The sequence below is a fragment of the Anopheles cruzii genome, chromosome 3, assembly GCF_943734635.1.
Source record: "Anopheles cruzii chromosome 3, idAnoCruzAS_RS32_06, whole genome shotgun sequence".
Taxonomy (NCBI): Eukaryota; Metazoa; Arthropoda; class Insecta; order Diptera; family Culicidae; genus Anopheles; species Anopheles cruzii.
Window position 1 is genome coordinate 29,998,183 of NC_069145.1, and position 23,019 is coordinate 30,021,201.

The window sequence follows — 23,019 nt, forward strand, 5'->3', positions numbered from 1 at the left end:
CCGGCTTCCGAAACTTACTTGTTGGCTTCGGCTTGATCGTAAGACACTCTGTTACCACGTCACGCCGCGACTGTTTTGAGGCACCCTGTGTTTTGACACATTCACTTGTGCGGTCTTTTTTTTTAAATCACATCACATTCCGGGCACCTGGATGCCGGTGGCCGATTGGCCTCTTCGCAGCAGATCCAACACAGCTGATGCGCCGGAGCGTCAGGCGACCGAAAGGATGAGCCGCACAGCTCCACCTCCACACGGTGGAGTCGCCTCTCTTCGAGTCGCGTGTGTCTGTGTGCCGTTGTTTGATCGTTTCCACCGGACGCCGTTTTCCGTTTAATCCGATCGCGCCGACGGTTCAAACCGAACTGGTGGCCAACGTCCGAGTTGTAGCATAATGCGCGGTGCTCGCTTCGTGTCCCTCGCGATCGCAACTCGCCTCTCTCTCTCGCTTTCGCGCGCACCACGACGGTCTCTCTTTCGTTCAGTGCTTACGCATGGCGCGAGCGGATTATCTCACGGTGTCTCGCGCGGTGAGAGCGCGTTCTTTTCTCTGGTGGAGCCACCACATGGCATGAGACGCGTGATCGCACCCGCGATCGAACCCCCGCTCAGAATGGCAGAACATCTGCTGGCTGTGTAGGGAATGTGCCGAAAAATGTGTCACTTTTCGGACGCGAACCGTCCGACGGAATGTCGCTCCGCTTCCGGTGGCTGAACGGCTTAAGCGGATAGTTTGTAAAGAATGTTGCCAATGAGGAATGACAATTGAGCATAAAAGAAACCCCTCAAGAGGCCCGACGAAGCATAGCTGAAGTTTGATAAGTAAGACTCACGCCCAAAACCGAGGATAGGCCCTGCCAGTGGCTCTCAATCTTAAAGATAAGACGTAAAATCGATGTTTTGCAGCAACCACCAACTGAGGGCGTACTGTTACGCCGGTATTCCTAAACGCCATTTGGAGAACAAGATTAGATGGAACCGATGGACCATACAGACGCTTCGGTTAACTTTAAGGAGATAGGAAATCGGGGGCTTCCCAGTGAAAAAGATTACTAAGATTACGAGACTAGCTATATAAGTTAGTTGCTCGCTAAGGCACTTTCAGTTCTCTCCAGTTCGAGGTCCAATGACGTCAAGCGAGGGAAACCAAATGACCGGCACAACTCGCACCACTCGGCAGCACACCAAATACCTTCTATCAACGGAACGTGAATCTTCCAATCGTCCGTTGCATCGTCAGTCACCCCGTGAAGGATTTAATTAAACGATTATCAGTGCCCCAACGACGTAGGTTGCTCCCGAAGGACGGTTGTGCGCAAGTTGATCTACATCATCACCTCTCTAATGGTGATCAATTGATCGATACGCGCTGAGCACTGTCGGGTTATGCTAATTGCGTCAGACGCCAGGACGTTACAGATTGCACGGTGAGTCTGCAGCACGGCCGGGTCTTCCTGGCAATCAACAGCCAATTGTGCAAATTACGGCACTGTTCGTGTTTTGTCTCTTTTTGAAAACGAAGGATTAAAGATGGCAACCAAACGGCTTAGCCGAGAATCGATAGGACACGACCACACTTACATTATCAATAGATAAAGAAGGCTTCCAGATATCTCCCCCGTTTTTGATAACGGGCCATTTATCACTGCTCTGATTCCGCCGTCCAGTGACAGCTGTTTGTTTGAAGTGCGTTGACATTACCATTTACCAATTTATTTTGTAATTTCAGTCCGATTAAAAACGCATCGGCAATACCGATAACTGTAGGGAGATTACTTGGACGAAGACATACAAATTGCTCCCAACAAACGTCGTTCCGAATGGAGCCATCGCGGAGCTTAACTTTCGAACCCCTGCCAAATCTTTCACTTCAACCGGTCGACGCGCGTTTGCACCGTACCCAAAGGCACCATCGGTTCCATAATTGTGGCCATTTTTTCTAATTAAACCACCCAACCCGGCCGCCCACGGCCTGCATCCCACCCGATGCAGCCCAACGGTGGTGGTTTTATGCTATATTAATTGCTGCTGTACCAGTTTGTTGATTAAATCGCTGATCGATTCGACTCGGTAGCCTGGTCCGCACGGGGCGCGTGGTAAGATCGATGCCGAAAGCATATTGCGATGACAAACAGTTTAAGCCACTAATGTGGGTAATAAATAAAAAGGCTACCCCCAAAAAGTCCGATGGCCGCAGCCGTCGTTGAAAAACTAAATTATGTATTGAACGCGCCCGGCCCCACTGGTGACGGCGACGAGGAAGTCGACGACGCGGCCCCGAAGGACTCACCGCCCCGGGGGGTGGTGCAACGTTCCCAGAGAGATGGCCAGCACCACCAGGGGGGCCACACCAAGCGACGACGTTGGGCGGAGACCGCGCGATGGGTTCCTTCGCCCGGTCGGTCGATCGGTCGGCCCCTGGCGGCGAGCGACCTTCGCACGACTCTACAAACTCGGCCTGTTCCAGTTGGCGTATATGGCGAGTGAATGAATTAAATATGTGTGTGCATATAATGTGTGAGGGCTATTTTATTTGTACGGATTTTTTGCTGCTGCTGCACTCTCCGCGTTCCTGCCTCCGTTCCTTCATCGTCGCCATCGCCGGCATCGTCGATCGTCATGAATGCGCCGTTCCATCCGACGGATCCGTTGGCGACGGACTACTGCGCGTGTGACTCGCCCAATCGATTGCACGTTGCAGCAGCGATCGATGCAGTTTTTGTGCAGCGCGCCAATTGCAGTGCTTTTGGGGTGAGTCTTTCTCTCTCTCTCTCTCTGTCCAAGGTGCTGCTAATGGCATGGTGACGAAGCATGGACCGAATGGGAGAGGCATTTGGTGCGGAACTTGCGACACTTTTTTGGAGACACTCTCTTGCCGAAACCATTCGCCCATTGGTTTCGTTTTTATTGGACTGCTGCAGTTCTTTTTTGTGATTGAAACATAAAACAACCACATCCGATGCAGATGGGGACCACAGTGGGCTATGTGGTCATAATTTATTGGGACAGAAAAACATATTGAAATTGCCTAATGTGAAATGGAGCGATGGACAAATTAAGCAAATATATAAAAACAGGGTTCGACGGAATTATTCTCAATCAAAGGATCAATAATCACGCACAATAACCGCAAGAGTTGATCTGCCTTGCTACAAAGAACTCATAATTTTGATCAGCGACCAACAGCTGTCACCCATTGTGGGACACCCTATTGGTCAAAATGGCCAAAACCGACCGTTGCCGTCGTCGTAGTGTGTACGCTTTGAATTAAAATTTATAATTCCTCGCAATGCGTCGCTCCACACGGAGAGTTAAGCCCTATCCGATTGGACCCGAGTTATTTATAGCCGCAACGCCGATGGACATCGCCGCAGTGCGACCCCACGGGGGGGCTTTACTTCTCCTCCCTAAAACACAAAAATGGCAAATCATCATTGCCGGCCAGCTGGCCCACCATTTAGCAACACATTGGGCCCCCGGCCCTGCCAGAATGCATCCTGCACACATACTGTGGCCTCGTCGCGATTGATGTATTATGGCGGAGCCGTTGGCGCCTTTCGGAGGACGACGCGCGCCCCGATGGAACCGATAAGATCATATCGCGGCGGCAGATCCGAGGGCCTCCAGTGACCTTCGGGCCACGACATCTCTGTGTGACAATAATTACGCTCTTTTACGCTCACAAGCAGCGCTCATCGTGCGCGCCCGTCCCGTCGATCTTGAGCCGTCGCTGGACCTACCGCAATTCCGTGACATACCTTTTGAGGAGTAGCAGCTCGATAGCAGCTTAAAAAATGTTTTATTTCGGACCGCGGGCCTCTGGTGATCGTGACCTTTGCTGCCGGGCAAGACGATTGTGAGCATCATCATTTTTTAACATAAAAATAAGTCAATCCTAGCAAGATGCGGAAGGAGAGTTAAAGGATGTACGATGCATCCATCGAAATGTCCGCTTCTTTCTTGTTCAGTAGACCGTTACGTACCGTTGCCAAATTTACAGCAAGTTGTCGATTAAAAAAATGAGTTTTCGGAAACTGTTTCTAGCCATCTGTAGGTCACCCGATAAAGCCAAACTTGGAGAACGACCAACTAAGGTGCGCCAACTAACATCTTCTTTTTCCAAAGAACACCATTCCGATTTGTCCCAAGGAAATAGGGCGTACACATTGAAGCACTAGTAGCGCCAAGGCGAAGAACAACAGCCCAAACAAGGGACCCAAGGAAGGCAACCACGGATCGGAACACCAACATGTAGCCCCAAACCTTTTCCGTGGCTCAAGAGCACCGGGCGAACCTGGTGATTATTTGTAGTCACACATTGCGGCGCTCGTGACCGATCGATCATCATGAAGCACATGGGCAATTGAGCCGCGTAGAAGAGGTCACCCGACAGTCGGCGGAGCTGAGTAGAGGGCGGATCAGCAGAGGTGTTAAAGAGCATGATAGTGGTCATAAAATCATAGAAACAGTTATGGCAATTATTATTTCGCTTACCGGGCCTGTCGAGAATGGACTAAGAACTGATCATTTCGTCAGTCGTTGCTCGGAGTACACTTCATTTGCTTGTTACCATAATTGAGTGCCCGAAAATGATCGAATTTCGAGAAACAGACAAAATGTAGGTAAGACACGATCGAGTCCGTGTAGTTTGTGGCACACAGCCGACACGAAGGGCTTATGCACACCTACCAAGGTTGCAGTGGTAACCCATCTTTAGCCCAAGACGGATCATAGATCAAGCACACTTTGCCGGTTGCAGTTATGCGGTGCACAATTCCTCAACTATTAAAACCGACTCACTCATCGGGCTGTTTGCATATGCTATGTACATACAGCGCGCTGCCACGTCTATCTTATCCTAGCCGGTTTGTGGACAGTATTTTAATGGCTCTCTGAAGGGTTTGGCAATCCGTCGGGCCAATCTGCCGTCCGAAAGGAGGGCTTCCAGCGTGGTACGCGTAGCTGTGGAAATGTCTGTGACACGACGCTCGATTCATTCATGAAGTTGTCCCGAGCTCCAGAGCTTGAAAGTTCCGAGTACACGCCAAACCGGTAACTGGCCATCCCTTCGCCGAAGGCGCAAAACGGTACTACCTAGACGCAGCTGCATAATAATTTCGATGTCAACTACCTGTTCAGTTGGCAAATTGGGAGAGCCGCCGATCGTCAGGTGGCCGACAGACCGCCGCACGTTGTCTAGCCGCCCAATCAAGGCACATGCGGCGATGATGACCACTGTTTGCATACCTCCACGATCAAACGGATTAATAAGACGATGGAATTAATTGAAACCTCCACCCCGACAGCGCGACCGTCGATCAACGCTGTCCGTTGACTTACGGTTCGAGTTGGTGGGCCACAACCTGAGAATTGATTCCATCGACGACCGTTGGCCGATTTAAATCGATTACAGCTTCCTTTTACGCGAGGCGCGATGACGCCGGCCATCGTTGCTTCGGGTCGTAAATGTGCCACTCTGACTGGATTTGGTGAACCATTTCGCCTTTTTTACCACAACTTTATTGGAAGAACTGAATGGCCGCCGACCAGGGCCGAAGTTTCTTCTGTCGTTTTAGGAGCCGCGGATTGCAGCTACTGCAATTACCAGGCACCCCGTGTAGGATTCGAGTTGATGTAGGTTTTAGATACGCACCGCACCTGACAGAGACCGATGATCGCTACGACTACGGATGCATAATTACGGTAAGAATATTTACGACCAGTGACGTAACCCGCGACAAGCGACCTAGTTGCCAGCGGCGGCGGGTGACTATAAAACCGGACTTTACTCGCCAAGTTACCCGAAGTTGGCACATCAATCTTAGTTGCAGTAATCAATAGGAACAGTAATGATCAATTATTTTCCTGTGTGCCAAAGAAATGCAAACGTGCCTTTCTGAGAGACTTTATTGGGCGCTCATAATCAAACGGACGCGAATTGCGCGCTCGATCGGCTTACGACTAGAATGTGCTGTTGCCCACCATCATTGTGCTCGACTCATCCGGAATGCTGATTTGAAACTGCAGAAGCACTACCAAGTACGTGACCATCGTAGCCAGCAGCTGTAGTGGGAGACAGGGAAGGGACATCACTAACATTTCGCAGTCTGGGGGCAGCCCACACATCAGCCGCACTTACCGATTTGAACAGCGTACGGTTTACGTCGAAAAACCCACCCAAATTAATGCTGGATGGGTTCATCTCGGTGGCGCGCAGGAACATGTTGATCTCCGTTTGCGCGTCCGTATTCATCCAACTCAGCTCCACCATCAGCAGTTTCTTCTGGAAATTGGTGCGCACGTTGAACGACGCGTAGTGCGCCTCGTCGCAGATGTAGAACAGCAGCCCCACGCTGCAGAACGCCGTCACGGCCAGACCGATGTCCTTCACGCCGAATCCGTCCGAAATCTGCGACATTAGCCCGTAGATCGAGAGCGTAATGATGAAGAACAGGTACAGGCAGATGAACGTGAAGGTGTAACACGTCGCAAAACCCGTGTTGCGCGAGAGCTTACTCAGCCGCAACCACAGCGACCGGTACTCGGACACTTTCGCCGCCGGTCCCACGTGGCGTAGTGCCTGCTGGAAGTCCTCCGCCAGGATCTTGGCGGTGGTGCTGAGTGTCTCGCACGTCATGTACCAGTAGCCCCCAACCATGTAGGTGATCGTGTCCAGGATGCAGTATGGAATGACTTGTGGCAGTTTAAAGTCGACCATCGTCAGATGCGTGACAGCCACCGACAGCGAGCACAGGATCGGCAGTAGAGCCGCTACCAGCATGGCCTTCGTGCGGAGCTGCAGCTCCAGCGTGCGGCCAGCTGTCTTCCGGTAAACGGTCTCAAAGTCAGCCCAACCATTCATAACCGACGTAATCTTGCCCGTCTCGTACCACATGATCGGAATGATCAGGATCGGCAGGATATTCACGATGAAAAGGTACGCAATAACGGCCTCTTCGAAGCGACCCTCGAGGGTTCGCACGATCTCAATGCGGTTCAGGGCAATGAACGCTATGTACACGCTGAGCAGCATGAAAAACGACGCACAGTAAAACATCGAGGGCGACGCGAGCACGAAAGCGGAGTCCCCTTTCGCCTGGCGCGTATAGGGTAGCACTCCGAGGGCCCGCAGAACCATGTAGATCGGTTTGGAGCTCTCGTAGACCGTACTCTGGCGGACGACACAAACGGAAGCGGTGAGGCTGTGAGCAACGTTACAGAGGTCTACCGGTACTCACCGTCTTCGAACCGCCTGTGGTCACCCCACTGACAAAAGCTTCCTTCGGAGTGATGGGTGGAAATCCGATGCGATTATTAAACGCGTGCGGAGCTCCGCCCTGTAAGCCGGTAATGATGGAATGGCCCGGAGTGGCCACATTTTCCACCGAGATCGGTCTCACGTCGAGAAACACGTTACGATTGGGCTTCGGTTCCTGCAGCGTGTGCTCGAAGCGCATAGTTTCGGCATTAAAGAAGAGGCTCATTGTGGCGTAGTCCTGGCGTCACAGTCAGTTGAAGTTTGAACAAAATAGCTACTTGATGGATGGTGGATGTCCTGGAGAATGTCCCGTAGAAGTAATCCGATCGAAGCCGATGCTTACGCAGCACTGTATCTTACGGAGCCCGGACAAATCTAGTGAAAGTTCTGTGACCATCCTTATCCTTCTTACCTTGTCCCTTCGACACAGCTCGAAGGTTAATGGAAAATCGATTGCAGATTGCCTTCAGTTTTGTTCAAGGGGAAAAAGTTCTTTTATTATTCATTGCAGAAGGTCCTTACGAAACAAACATCTTCATATTCGGTTCGCTTGCGCATTAACGCACGCTCTGTACGTTTATTTCGTTGATACCCTTCGTGTACTGTCTTTGAGTCGGAAAGGATATCGTGCTGGGAACGTGCATAAAACTAGCCGATCCGAGGTCCTATTCGAAGTTAATAAAACTCAGAATTGAAACATGAAGCAACGAGAGAATTTGGTTTGGACCTCTCCAATTCACTGTTTCGGTCGGCCGATCGTTCCTTGTAATTTTACCCACAGCAGTAAACAAACGATTGTTTTCATCTAGATAGAAACGTAAGTTTATTTATCCGACCGTTCGACACGAATTCGGAGAGGCAGTAGCAATAGCTCTGCGTCATTTTCTTCTTAATTTGTTGCATGATACAAAAATGGATCGCTGGAGGCAAATTGCCAAGAACTAATTACAATGATAAAGGGCTCGTGCCACAAATTTCACTCGATCCTCTAGCCTGAATCAGGGGAGGGCTTAATAGTCATCCGCTTGTTGCCTTTATTAGAACCTGAGACTAAACAATTATTTCAAAGGAATAGCTGACGAGCGATGATGCACTCTGTCTGAGGCGCTCCGAAAAGTACAGTAACTAATCAGCGAAACGTCGCGGGGACAAGAGTTTTCCATGATAGGCAATTTGCTGTCGGTTTCAGTTTCTACTCGGTGAACTGGAGGGAACTGTTGGTGCCGAATTTCGCAGCACAAAACCAATGAGAATACTTGACGGTCCTGCAAAGCAGTCCAAGGATCGGTCCATTTGTGGTCGGTTCACTCTTTCGATTCGTTCTCCTCGTCCTTTTCTTTCAGTTTCACCGGCACGTACAATGGGTCCTCCGCGGTGGCTTCGCTCTTGCCATCGATATCAGTACCGCTTCCGCCAGCATTCGGTACCCAGAGGCCCGAGTCGATGCATCGTTGCAGATGCTGGCGGGCTTCGTCCACGGGCAGCTTGGCCATCGCTTCCTGCAGCATGGTGATGTCTCTCGTTTCGAAGCACTTCTGTAGCTCCTCGGGCAGTGACTCGAACACCTCCGCCGGATCCAGCCCACCCGGACCGAGTCTGGCTTTGCGCTCTTCCTCCTCCTGCTCTTCCACCAGCAGCGCGAGCTTTTCCTGTGCCCGCTTCCGAATGCGCTCCTTGAAGGCTTCGATCTCAACCTGGAACTGCTTCTTGTACTCGGCTTCGGGCTCCTTTATGCGATGGAAGAACGAAGGCACGCAGGCGCGCGGATCGATGTCGAGCTGCTTCGCGATGTCCAGTACGTACTGAATGCAGATACACTGGTGGGCCACATGCGACATCAGGTCGTTTTTCTCCTGCATGCTCAGCTCGATGCACCAGATGACCAGATAGTTTGCCGTGTCCTCGCACACCAGATGCTGGTTATCCTGGAGGAACTTCTTTGAGTCGTCGTACTTCCGCAGCATACCGTACTGCTTGACCTGTTTCTCGTACTTTTTGACGAAATCGCGCAAATTTCGCTCCTTCTCATCTTCGCTCAGCTCCTCAACCTTCCGGTTGATCGCACTCTTGTTGATGACCGTCTTCTGAAAGCCGGGCTTGCTGATCGTGTCCACGTTCCACGGTTGCATCTTTTCCTTCTTCCGCAGCTCCTCTTCCTCCTGCCGGACACGCTGCTGTTCTCGTTCCAGTTCGTCGATGCACTTTTTCAGCTCATCCATGTTGCCCTCGTTGCGCTGTAGCTTCTCCTTGACCTCCTCCAGCTTCTTCTCGGTGGTTTTCTTCTTGCTCTCTAGCGTCTCCTTCTTCTTCTCCTGCTCCTCCATGCGCTCGACCCGGGCCTGATGCCGCCAGCGGAACAGCGACGGCGTGTCGATGTTCGGATGCGTGTCATCTTCATCATCCGAGATCTGGGAAGACCGCAGCAGGGAAACAAACGATTACGGTTTCCCTTCTATCGACGGGGACGACGCATTACCCTGTACGACCTACCTCGATATTCTTCCACCGGCTGTAGTCAACCATTCCGACAGTGGATGCTTTCTTCACAGAAACTCCTTAATAAGCGTTTTCACCAGTGGATCTTTGCTTCCCGGCTCGGCGTACTTAATTTAGTTTCTTCCGGACGAAAGTGAGGCCGCTGGGATGGGTTTTTGTAAACTTCCTTCTAGAATGTTTCCATCGGTCTTGCCAGTTTTGACGTTTGCGGACTGTGTGTTTGTGTGCGTGCGCGCAGGGAACTTTTGTAGGCAATTTCGTATGCAAGACCAGTGACTGGTCCTAGTTTGCACTACTCACCGCTAGAGTGCACTGCCAACCTTGATTTAATTTTTGAATATTTTTTTCAAACGAACGTTTGTAAACGTAAGTTATTCGCAAGTAATTCCAATTTGTTCAACAATTTCAAGTGGAATCTCTCACCTCTCTAAGGGTTGCTTCCATTGTTAAATTATGTGTCAAACAGTGTGGTGCATAGCTTTGTACGACAAAGGATAAGAACATGAAAAGGAATCAGTTAATCAGTTACGTGTAGCATAAGCCTATTTCGTATGTAAATAATGCTGTAAACATTGAAAGCATGATACTCTACTGGAGAGATTCAAATATCCCATGGCAGGATGTCGGCTCCATCCATTTGGATACATCTGGCTTCGTTCTGCGATTCTTGCGGCCGTTTGAATGAAACGTGTTCGCGTGTACGTTTAAAAGAAGAAAGGTAAAATATGTTGGTAACAAAATGTGTTAGGCAGTTACAATTATTAAAGAAACACTGTTAATCTATCCGGCTGTTTCTTCGATACTTATTCCTTAAGCGGCACTATCAGGAGGAATCAGGCGGTTCTGTCGAAGTAAATCCTTCCACCGCCCGCAAACGAAGACTGTTATCCACCAGTCGAGTATAACCAGCCAGCTTTGGAAACGGAAGTGCATTGTAAAAAACGTAAACGACAGAGATGCTTAGCTATCAATCACCTGGTACGGCAAAGGTTATGTAATGAAAAGTCTTTCAAACAGTTTGAAAGGACTCACTCGCGTGGCTTCCTCCTTTTGCCAAGATAAAGAAAATGTTGATGCATGCAGTCAAGCACGGCCGCCACTAGCAATTAACCTTTGGAGCCATCATAATCAAGCTGTCTTATCTACGGCAAGTCAAAATTAATGATACAGAGGCTTGAAGAGTTTTATTTAAAAAATCCTATCTTTCAGCATTCAAAATAGGGCCTTTTTGGCGTACGTGCCAATACGTGCCAAGCTTCTCGAATCTTCGCAGCTTGTGAGTGACTTAACCTTTGGAGCGACCGACCACGAACCTGCTTAGCGTTTGGTTCGGCCCAACTTTGGCACCTTTCTCCCTTATGGCGACCCACCCAGTAATGGGCGGCTCACAGCCCAACTCGCAGGAGTTCTGTTTTGCTATGGCAGCATCTGCAGCCCACCGCGGCGGTGGCCAGCCACGTGGTAGGGGATAATTGGGAACCACCGAACCGACCCACCGGGCTTGAAAGTGGAAAACGGCGCGCAAAACGGAACTGGTCCACCGTCAGCTGGCTGTGGCTCCCAGCTGTGTCCAGGCGAACGAACAAGGCGGCGGTTCCGCCTCCCAACGCATGAGTGGCCGCGGCGTCGCGGCACGTGATCGCCAGCAACGCTTTTCCGGCTTAAGGGTGGTTAGCCCCGCATGTTGTGCTATGTTTTATGTGGCGTGCCGACGGCCGAACCTTCCACCTTCCGCGTGTAAGCGCTCGGGACACGGCACGAACCGTTGAACTGCCGATAAACAATGGGTAGTGTTATTTAAGAGTGTTTTATTGATGTTTATGGGTTTTTTTCATTCCACTGTAGGAAAGTTTGTGATTTTTTTTCCACCTCTTTCTCGATCGACTTATGCTTTTTTTCGCTCATTTGTTTATGTTGTTTTTTTGCATGTTTGTGTTCATTTCGTCTCATTTCGCCCGCTTGTTGTAAATTTGTATTATTATTTTCCTTATCGTACTGATTTCCGGCTGCGTGCGTGCGTACGGGCGTGCGGCGGTCGCTGTTGTTGTTGTTGGTGTTGGCTCGCTTTCCTCAGCTGATCAAACTCCCGCCCAGCCCGTTAGAGTCGTGGCCATCGATTTCGAACGTCGGGTGGTCGTGCTTGTAATGGTGATGGAAATGCTCGTGTTCCACTTCCTCCTTGATCACGACCGGCTTGTGGATCTCCTGCTTCACGACCTTTTCCTCCTTGATCACTGTCGGCTTGTGGTGGTGATGCACTGTTTTAACTTCCGTGTGCACGTGCTTCTGTTGCTTCACTTTGACCGGTACGTGGATGATGATTTTCCGCCGTTTGCTGCCAAATACCAGAAAACAGCGATCGCGCGTTAGGACAGCCGCCAACACCCCTCTGGGAGGGCAACATAAATCCTGTTCGCTTACCCAGCTTTGGCGGATTCGACGAGCAGGAACAGTAGCATAAATGCCGCTAGGATCTTGACCGGCGGCGTTGGCAGCGATCGTGATGATTAAAACAAGAACACCGATCGACACAGGCAAAAATCCGGTGAAAAGAAAAAGAAAAGTGAAGAGCAATCGATGAATGGGGTTCGGACAGGGGGCGCACCGTTTGAGGCGATTATGTTTGAAGAGCTTATTTTACAGGTGGTTTGCACTCGTTAGCCTCGCGTGCGTTTTTCGGCTTTTTAATGTTGTTGTAGCGCAAAGGTGCAAGCTAAGATAAATCATCGCCATTGCTCCTTTAACTTCTGCTCATTAGCCCGCATTAGAGCGGACAAGCGCCGCCCGGGGAAGGCGCGCTAATGGCCACTGGGCGCTGCAATGTGCGCACAGCCATTAATAACAGTTTTACTTGCTTCAATTAGCAGCAGCGGGAAGTGTGTGTGTTTCGTTATGGCCCTTTGTGCCCTTTTGTGAAAGGCCTCGTTTTGATTTACTTTTTTTAGTCCCTTTTCACTTTTTCCCCTTAACTTGCTTGTCTTTAGGAGGACTTGTTTGCAGTTAACACCTCCTTTGCATTAGGTCCGAACTTTGTTGACGATGATTCACAATTGACACCGTTATCCTGCTTTCGATTTCTCCAATGTCCTTGGAAGGTCCACACCACATCACTTCACATGTTTGGGGTTCGAGTAGTTAACATGCAGTTTGCCCCGAAACCACCGAAAATTGGGTCACACACTTTATCGCCCGTTTACACTACACGACCATACCCAACTCACCATCAGTCTGAGCCGCATGTTTGTGCTGAAATCTACCGGTTAGTCGGGTGTTTCCTTGCTAGCTGATAATGAGTAAATGAACTCCATTCCACTGATACGGGGAGCCTTTTATACGCGGCCGGTGCACCAAATGCATCGCCCGCCCGGCCAGGGGGAAAGGAGGGTGTACGACACCCCCACCGGGCATGCAGCCCAGCCGAGGGGAGCTCGTGGCTCAGCACCGAAAAAGGAAGACCGACGGTAGAATTGATGCACCGCCGTGCAGGGCACCGTGCAGCAGCTCATTATGAATGGGCTGCCACTTTCTTCGTCCACCCGTGGCACCGCATCATGCAACTACCCATCGGCAGCGCCCAGTTCGCACGTTAGCCCTCGTTAAGCGCCCCCCGGGAAGATTGTGCATTAGCCCACCTGATACTCTTGGCACGCGACTTTTCTCCCGCCCATCGTGTGTCAGGGTCAGAAGATCTGAAGAAAAAGCCCCTTTTTCATTTCTGGAGCCGTGAACTTAACTTTACGCTAAGTCAAACGGTTTGGAACATCCCTTTAAACTTTCAATTTTAAACACTTTCGTGTTTCGCGTTACTTGTTTCAAAATGTAGACTAATGTATAACTGACAGACCCGAAAGACGTTGTACAAATGGCCCATTTCAAGGCTGTGGCTCAAATTAACATCCGGTTCGTCCAGTTCGGATTAAAGACAGCACAAAACTGTGTAAAATATATTTGCAAATGTTGCGTTAGAAAGACCCGAAGACCTGCAGCGAATTCATTTGCCAACTGAAATCAGTTCAACGATTATGTGACTGCAAATTAACTGACAGCATAATTACTAGCGCCAACTGACACTCTGCGTGTGGCAAACGCAGCGCCAGCTGGGATGTAGTTTTGTAATTGAAGATGATACATTTCTACATAGCTAATCACTAGTAAACGCGCGGCTCGCTAACCGTTCCCCTAGGCACGTGGAATAATTACCTCTGAGTATGCTGCTAGAACAGTGGCCATCGACCATCACTGACCCCGATTGGCCAATGGCGCTATCGATCGTAGCCACCATTTTTTCATCGTCTGCAAATTCTGCTTATCTACCGAGCGGGTGGCGATAGAAAGTATTGTATTGGGTAACAGTGAGTGAAATGATTTCGTTTGCGTTAGTCCAACTGGCTAGACGCTACCATTATTCAACGCCGACTGCGGACTGCGGCCATTCGAGCAAAAGCGAACGATTATGCATTTATGGTTACCTTAAACTCTGTGCGCGCGCCAAGGCTTCTTCGTGCCACACAGGGGCACCCCTAATTAAGTCGTGCCAAACAAATCCGCAACCCATTTCGCAACATCCCACCCCATCATGCTCTGGAACGGATGGCCCACCAGTGTGCGTGTGTGTGTGTGTGTGTGTGTGGTCAGCGCAATCCATTCCAATGCAGCAAAAAGGGCTTACGAAGTAATTTGCTACTTCAGCGCATACAAATTCAAAAAAGCTCGTTGGGCGAAATGCATAAAAGATATATTAATCAACTTATTAATCTTCTTGTAGGGTGATTAGGCCGGATCGGACTTCAGGAAGCAATTGGTCGATTGTAGTAAAACAACGCGAGGCGTGATTAAATGTGTTAGATTGGTCTGCATCTCTCTCTTGGTGCAATCACCGACCAATCTTCACGTCGGAAGCCACGTCCGAAAACAAGGGGCTGCATACGAATTGCGAGCTGACTAATGGGAAGCTACTAATGCGCGTACAACAAAGTGCGATGGCGGCGGCCGTCTCAAACGGTTCCGGAATTGGGCCATTAAAGTTGTACTCTCGGCCGACTACTCGGCCGTGTTAACAGCCAACGGAAGCGCGCCGCCGGTGAGTTTGATTGAGTGTAGTAAGGTGCGTACATCGATTATGGGTAGTGGACTGTGCGATCGAGCGTGAGCTCTCTGTCTGATAACATAATTAATTGAAAATTAAAAACCCAATTCTTCCGGCTTGCAGAACGTTAGTCAGAATCGTAGTCGTTTTGTCTTCCGCCGTGTGTGTGTGTGGATTCCTACACCGGCCACTAAGGAAGAGAGAGAGAGAGAGATCGCAGAGCAGATTAGAGCAGCGATGCCAAACGATCTCCAGGTTTCCGGTTGCGGTCTGCGCACGAGAGCACGAGACACGAGACACTCGAGCCTAGTGAAAGTAGTCAATCCACTTTACCCAGACCCCAAGAGAGACGTGACGTGACGCGGTACCCTTTAACGCACCCTCGAGGGCAGCACGCCCGGGGGCCACACGGCTCATCACCCCGAGCCGAGAGCGACGGAGCAGCGCAGCATCAGTCCGCTTCGAGCCGTTCGAACCCTAACCTAACCCATTACGGCCTAGCCAACGAGCTACACGGTGACTCCGGAGCGTCACGCACCTGCTGTCCGTCACGAGCGTGGACACCACACGTGTCGCCCCCGAGAGTGAAAGAGAGTTGGAAAAAGTCGGTGAGTGTCGGTGTAGCGAGCGAGCGAACGAAGACCTGGCCACCGGACCTTGTACGGGGCCCGCGGACTAGTGGAAGTGTCAAGCTGTCAAGCGGTTGTGCGTTCTTCAGCGAGGCGCAAGTCGAAAACTGGTTCACATTGACATCGTTGGAAGAGGTCGACCCGATCGGCAACCGGGCAACTCGATCGCCAGCATCCATTCGGCCAAGATCTAATACCGATTTCTGTTGCTTTTCAGTGCGCCAGTCTCGGAGTGTCACAATGCGCCGCGGTGTGTTTGTGTTGGTGCTGCTGCTGGTCGCGGTTGCCGCGCCCGGCCGGGTGGCGTCTTACGACCCGACCGATACGCAGATTGCCAACATCGTGCCCCCGAACGGGACCTTCGAGGCGTTCTACCCGCGCGAGATGTACGGCGTGAAGAACGGCAACTCGCGGCCGGCCCATGCCCACGGCAGCTTCTACGCCCATCGCAACCCGGCCCTGGTGGAGGTGCGGAATGCGGCAGCCTACGGCTTTCGGTTCGACGGAAAGCGTCGCTTCAATTTTGACTGAACTCGAGACCACGCGAAACGTCAATAAAGCAGCTTGGTCGAGGTTCGTTCGATCGTTCATTTTGCAACATCCCGCACACTGTTTGTTTCGACCAGATGATCGGCTCAAAGGGACGAGTCCGCGAGTCAGAAACCTAACCTCCTCCGGTGCTAATTTGTTACGATTCCTCCACGCGGCCGCACGTCCATTAAGGCGGGGCCCCCGCACGACGCTCTGCACCCCGAAGGCCGGAGTGGTCGCTTTCGCTCGCCGGCCGCCAATTGACAGATATCCGTCAACGAACGATGATTAATGATGCTGCCGCCCGACCCTTCAAGGTGCTTTCGGCTGCTGGTCGGAATAAATCGATTACCTGCGAGCCGCACGCCACGAGAGCGTCGTCCGAAAGGGAAGCACGCGGGCGGCTCCGGGGATGATTAATATCTCAGACGCCACCAGACCATTCTCGGAGGGCCCGGGAACCAAAGGAATGTAGATCGAACCCGGGCAGATACGGTAATCGGTCGGCCGGTTATTAAAAGTCTCAGCCTCGATCGTGTAACGAGCGCGTAAGCTGTCGATGGCATTTGATTGATTTTCACTTTCCCGACGGCTTCTCCGGCCGCGGGTTTTGTGGGTCGTCCGGTGGGTTCTGCTTTAATTGAATCGAAGCCATAGACTGTCGGTGGAGTCGGATTTTCGACGTATTTTGTAATATTTTATTTATTCAGTCACTGACAAGTAGATGACACGCGATGGTCTCGTAAATACATACAGTAATTCGATTCACACTCTTACCCTTAGCTCGGTTCCGCTTCGAAGCGCGGAAGCTCAGCACAAAAATAAATAGCACACCAGAAGCGGGCGGGTGACGACGACGGCGACCAACTAGAGCACCGTCCGACACTCCGACACTGTACACCCGTTCTCCGTTCGTTTCGGTCACTTTTCGTTCTCCGTGCTCGGGGCGGCCACTTCCGGGTCGGTCGTAGAAGTTTCGTCTAACCGCTTGTCGGCCATCTCCGCGACGCTCTGGACGTTGACCGCGATCGGGCACATGCACGGCACGAACTGGACCTGCGGTGTGTGGGCGCTCGGCGGCAAACTCGACAGGTACTGCATTTGGTCCATGGTGAAGTAAGGATACTTGCTCGGTTGCTGTTGCGGCTGGGTGTAGAACGCTGGGGCCGGTAGTGTCTGTGGCGACAGGACGGTCGCCCCCTGGTTGTAGCTGGGGCCATCATTCTGCATCTGCTGAGACAATGCCGGCGGTGGAGCCATTTGCTGTTGCTGTAGGTGCTGTTGCTGCTGCGGTTGTTGCTGCGGTTGCTGCTGGTGTTGCTGGTGAGATGAGCTCACCGGAAGCTGGTGTGAAACGGCCGGAGCTGAGCTGCTGCCAAACTGTCCTCCGAAGGCGTTGCCAAAGAAGCTGCTGAACGGGCTGCTGACGCTTGGTTGGCTTGGGACCGCTGGCTGGCTGGCGACCGGTTGCAGCGGCGTGACCTGCTTCGCTAGCGATAGACTGTTGGACAGATGGGCCGGACTTGACTGGCTGATGAACTTGTACGCCGACGGTGGTGCCAGTAGCGAGTGCGCCGGAAAAGCCACCGGCTGGTACGTGAAAGCTCGAACGTACTGGATCTGTTTGCTAACTGGAGGTTCACTGGAGGGTCAGGACGAAGTACAAGAGAACATTGGCGTTAGATGGCATCGCCTGAGAGAGGATGGTTCGTTCGGTTACCTATTTTGGTTCGTAGACCACCAGAAGCCGCGTACGGAAACCGTCGATAATAGCAGTACGTACTGAAATGGAGTCAGTCATGAGACACGTCAATTAACTATGTTCTAAAACATTGGCCTATAAATGTTTATCTGTGGCGTGGATTTGAATACTGGCAATCGGGTTGTATCGACCTCTTACGCAACGTAAATTTGGAATCGAAAGATGGGAGTCGAAAAGTCGTTCCTAGAATGCATATCTTCCCATAGCAAAATGGACCACTTGACGCTGACGCCTTCTTCGAAAAATCGTATTAGTATTCGATTTTCGCAGATATTTCATATTCCAAAAATTTTCAACTCAGTTTCATAGAATTCCAGAACCGTCTTAGCACACTAGTCATATTTAGTAATACAGTTGAAAACTATACATCACACTCATTATTGAAACCGTAACGTAATCGACAGAAGTTTAGCCACTTCTAACTACTACTCCACTGAAACTCATCGGTGCTAGCCAACCAATTCTTACCAAAAGTTTAAAGACATCCATTTTTCTCTTATGCACAGCACTGACACGGATAATCCAATAAGTACGAATCGAACCAATATCCACCAGGAACTTCTAGGCTGGCGCCAGGCAGGCCTTGTAGTAATTTTATTGCCGTTTCACGGAACACACCAACGCTACGCAAAGGACACGCTTCCAGCAACCAAAATCCACAAACTGAGTTTTTCTTTCGAACACTGCTCCAGCAGAATCGTCCAAATTCTGTCGCCCGTCAACCTTCCGAGTGCGTAATGGCCGAGAATGTGGTGCAGCCGGGATATTTATAATGCTCATCCCTGCCGTGGGTCAGTTCGTTGTGTCTGTGTGTTTTTTTGTTTCATTCTGATGATACCCGTCACCCAGAGTTCTAGAGTTCTTTGGGCCAGGGCCGCCAGTTCAAAAGCGAAAAGCGTCTTTCATCTTTTTCCAACACCCAACAGCCTATCAGGAAGCGCGCTTCCTAATGTGGTACCGTTTCTTTCCCGCCCTATCAACAACGCTCAGGTCCCACCGGAACGGGTTTCGGACCCATTCCTAAGTTATCCACAACCGACAAAAAGGGTTGCATCCAGCTCCTGGACCTCTGGCAGTGGACCGCCGGGATCACCGGAGTATTATTTGAAACCACCATTCTGACTTCTTCGATCGCTCGCCGCGGTTCGGCCGTAAAAGAACACGACACAGACTCGGCCTCGGCCTCGACCTGGGCTATGATTTTCTCTTTTCGATGCTCACCCGCCCTTTCGCCATGACCTTTCCAGTTTTGTTCTCCATCGCTCTCGTTTATTGCTCCCTGGCCTGGTTCTGGTTCCCGCTTTTCCCGTGCCGCGAAGGCTATAATGCTACGGCAAACGGCCGCTTTGATACGCCTATGATAGGCTAATTTGTCAATCGGCGTAACGATGGTGGTCCAGCTATGCGCCCTGAGTGCCCCCTTTCTTCGAATAGACCTTTGATTGAAAATCGAACCTTGCGGTGGTCGGCGTGGTGATTTCGCTTTCATGAAACCTACTTCTCTCGCTTCGACCCGGACCAATCCCAAGAAGGGCCCCAGGTCAGGGTTGAGAGTGCGGGACGCACCATGATTGGCATCCACCACCATCCGCCAGCCGGGGAACCATTTGGCTCAGCGCTGCGGGAGGCAGGCCAAGGTAGTTGGTCATCAGCCACCGATCGTCACCCCATCGGGCGATCTGCCCAAGAGGATGATGCTGATGTTTTCGTTGTGCCTGGAAATAACATATTTATTTCTGAAGCTGCCGATGACAACCGATGGTGCCGCCGTCCATGGGGCCGCGGTCTCTCTCGTGGACCGGATGGAGTCGTCTGGAGGGTCCGGAGCATCCAAGTCTTGTGGGCATCTTTCCCATTTTTTGCGCCCAATCGAAGAGCGGGCCGCCACTAGTATCGTGTGGGAATCGAGATGGGAACCGCCGTGGGCTTTCGGTAAATATCATAAACATACGCTTTTAACACTGGAGAAGACTGCAGGGTCCACGACCAATGAGATTGAGCTGGAACCGTGTAATACATATGATTACCGGAGGTTTTCAATCCGTTTCTCCATTAGGCCCGGCCCAACGAAAGTGATTTGATTTGATCCATTAATTATACACCAGTGTGGTGGCGGTGGGCTAAGGACAATCGGTGTTTGTTGTTCGAATTATCGGCCGAGGAGCGGCCCGAAAAAAAACAATCAACAATCGGATTGATCGATCCGTTGCAGGATGAGCATGAGACATTGAAATTAGTCGGCGGATGATGCGCCCTCGGCAAACATACTTGCCTCGCATAAGTAAGTCATCGTGTCGACCGCCGGATCGCATCGCGTGGGGAATGCGATGAAGATGTTTGGGAAAGTGCGAGGGCTGAAAATGGGTGAAATGCTGCCCACACTGAAGCATTGATTGGCCCGGAAGCGCTCGGGTGGTCATACGCCGGCAATCGAACTGGAATTCCGTGTCGGGCATTTCGGGACGATACAGTTTGATTGGCAGCTGAATAAAATGTTAATAAACTCCCCTGAATCGAACTCCTGGCTTTAATACGGTGAAAAATGGCCCATTAGATGGGTTCCTCATTGAACAATGAAGCGTTGGTCGTTTCATAAATGGAACAATTGTCCTTATCTTCCTACTTTCACGTTAATTATGCGTAAATTTAAAAACTAGAAGCGACAGAAGTTACACAAAGAAAAAAATTCTCAACTTAACATTTACACGAAATTGGAATCGAAGATGAAATACTCAACGATACTTTCGAATCGATGAACACCGTTCGATCGCTCAAATTATCGATCGATTGTGAGTCTAGCTTGTAAACATCTTTTCTAATACTTTTAAATTACCAAATGGTTCTCAAATTTAACGCCAATCAGAACCGCCAGAAAAATCCAAAAGTTGTCGGCCAAACTCAAACAACACAGCATTTTCAAACCGTTTTTGACAGTAACATCGCAGTGCAGCGTTCGGGGGACGCCTTTTAAGTTTTCGAAACCGTACAAGGAAGACCAAAAATGTTGCCGAACAAGATTCCTGTCTCGAGCGGGGTGGACACCGGCCAGGAATGGAAATAGGAAAATAATAACAAAACAACAAACACACATTTTATACACTTGGCCGGGCGTAGAACCGAAAGAAAAGAGATTAAGATATTATCTGTCCGACATTCAAATGTGGGACCGGCAGAATGAGAAAGCGAGACCGCAGCAGCAGGAGAACAGGACCAATATTAAGGATCGAAGGGTTTTAAATCCGCTTTTTTCTGAAATATTGCCCGACTCGACCGACCGGCGGACGGACGGCCTGCAACCTGTCGTAACCCATCGGGTTACCGAAGATTTGGAAACCAAACATTTCCTCAATACTGCGATGCGCGCGGATGATGAAAGTTCGAAGTTCGGCGACCTTTAAGGCTATTAAATTAAAGCGTTATTAGGATGGTGAATGAAGTAGCTAAAAGTTATGATACTTGGGAAGAATCGTAACCATTCTAAACTGTGCCCGGTCGCAATGGGAAAGCAAACAGCAGTTTAAGGTTCCAAAATGGGGTACACCGTTTGGGGAGTGTGACTCACTTTCTCTTTCCTAAACACCACCGGGCAGCCAAGGTTTCACGCTTATCGCCCTCGAATTCTAGTTTCGGAGAGACTTCTTACCGGGTCCAAAGTTGAATAGGGCTCGAGAATGCACCGGTTGTACCGTTGTACAGCTGCACTTCGAAAGATGCAATCCGGGTGGAAACAATGTGTTTGAATTTAATATTTAAATGCGGAGACGATCCGCTAAGTCAACTGGAGCTCTTACGATCGATGGATGGCCAGCCAAGAAATGCCATTCGAGTGATGAGCGCTACCCTTTCTTTAGGTTATTGGAATACAATAAATTTGTAATCCTGTGTGAGCATGCCATAACCAGTGGGCTTTAAGTTTTACAACCTTTTACAACGATCGTGTAAAGACATTAGCGAACGGTAGACCTTTTGTTGCGTGACTTTCTGGGTTCTGGGTCTAGAACCAGTAGGTTGATGGCTGGCTGATGAGGAAGAACACAGAACAAGGTATTTGGGTTTCCTGTTGCTAGGTTACATTAAATAGGATTACTTTGGCTGGAAAAGGGTGCATCATTATTTGAATCGAAACCGTTGCATTTATAGGCTAACGGTTCGTTCGGAAATGATTCTATTCAAAATTGGTAGCGGCACACTCACGTAACGGATTTGTCGAAACAAACCGGGTTTTTATGAACTTGTAATGATTTTTTTGTCCTTCGTTTTATAAAATTTGTGAGATGTGAAATATGATTATAATTCGAACGCTGTCTAATGCTTTGTTCCAATATTTTGTGACACGTACGATCGGTGCTTTTAGATTATTATGTCAACGAGTGACCGTAAGCAGTGACGTAAGTTCTACAACAAACTACCAGCTTGCGATCCAATTGTCGCCGTACCCAATGGAAGTGAAATCAATAAGTCATTTCCATCCTACGGCGCAGACGATCTCGGTTGGACTGTCTATGTGCGAACCACTCCCAACCTGCGTGCTGGAAATAGTTCCGGCGGAAGCACTGCTCAGCAGCCAGCGACATTCAATAGCATTCACCAGGGATATATTGCGAGATGCGAGGCGTCCCGGCGATATCGTTGCTATCGATTACCGAGTTACAAAACGTTTTGTTCCGGTTGGCTTGGTCAGCCAGCGATCGTTTCACGGAGCGGCAGATCTTGTAATAACTGTATTTAAGCCAGTTCGTGCACTGATGTAACCATCAGTAGGGTTGGAGAGTTTGAAAGTTGATTTCCGTCCGTTGCTTCCGATTTGTTGCCAGATTTAGGCCGTATCGTAAGAATGAATCTACAGCAAATGGTTCTTAGCTTGGGCGTGTTCACAACGCTTCTACGAAATAAATGCTACGGCGATGACGATACGGAACAGTGAGTAGTGGAGCACCTGGTGGCACATGGTATCGTAATTTTCTACAACACTCCCTTCTGCAATCACCCTAGCGTCCACATCAAGCTGCACGTCCCGGAGATCATCAATCGGCACGTGCACGTCAAGACGAAGTTCATGCACGTGTACCACCCGAAAAAGATCGTCCACGAGCACCCACCGGCAGCCTTCATCGACCAGCCGATGACGGACCACGGCATGTGGATGCCTTCGGCGGCCATCCCGACCCATCTGGCCACGTCCCCTGCCTCAGCCATTTCGTCGGCGTCCTCCTCGGCGGGACCGGCGATGATGGCCGCCGCTGCCGCCACACTCTCGTCG

General features: G+C 50.4%; 4 protein-coding genes across 4 annotated transcripts; 1 reads left to right on the plus strand and 3 right to left on the minus strand.

Annotated features, from left to right (window-relative positions):
- Window positions 1-5,958: 5,958 nt before the first annotated feature.
- LOC128270191 (gustatory and odorant receptor 24) lies at window positions 5,959-7,481 on the minus strand. Its single transcript, XM_053007597.1, has 3 exons — window positions 7,236-7,481; window positions 6,137-7,168; window positions 5,959-6,060 (listed from the first exon to the last, which is right to left on the minus strand). The coding sequence occupies exons 1-3, from the start codon at window positions 7,479-7,481 to the stop codon at window positions 5,959-5,961; spliced, it is 1,380 nt and encodes a 459-aa protein (XP_052863557.1).
- A 620-nt stretch (window positions 7,482-8,101) lies between these two features.
- LOC128271639 (hsp90 co-chaperone Cdc37) lies at window positions 8,102-9,926 on the minus strand. The gene is made up of 2 exons (XM_053009241.1): window positions 9,746-9,926; window positions 8,102-9,663 (listed from the first exon to the last, which is right to left on the minus strand). Exons 1-2 carry the CDS (start codon window positions 9,776-9,778, stop codon window positions 8,560-8,562), a joined length of 1,137 nt encoding a protein of 378 aa, XP_052865201.1. The 5' UTR covers window positions 9,779-9,926; the 3' UTR covers window positions 8,102-8,559.
- A 1,895-nt stretch (window positions 9,927-11,821) lies between these two features.
- On the minus strand, window positions 11,822-12,990 carry LOC128274263 (uncharacterized). The gene is made up of 3 exons (XM_053012398.1): window positions 12,973-12,990; window positions 12,173-12,225; window positions 11,822-12,086 (listed from the first exon to the last, which is right to left on the minus strand). The coding sequence occupies exons 1-3, from the start codon at window positions 12,988-12,990 to the stop codon at window positions 11,822-11,824; spliced, it is 336 nt and encodes a 111-aa protein (XP_052868358.1).
- A 2,716-nt stretch (window positions 12,991-15,706) lies between these two features.
- Window positions 15,707-15,997, plus strand: LOC128270192 (uncharacterized). Its single transcript, XM_053007598.1, has one exon. The coding sequence runs from the start codon at window positions 15,707-15,709 to the stop codon at window positions 15,995-15,997; it is 291 nt and encodes a 96-aa protein (XP_052863558.1).
- The last annotated feature ends 7,022 nt before the right edge of the window (window positions 15,998-23,019 follow it).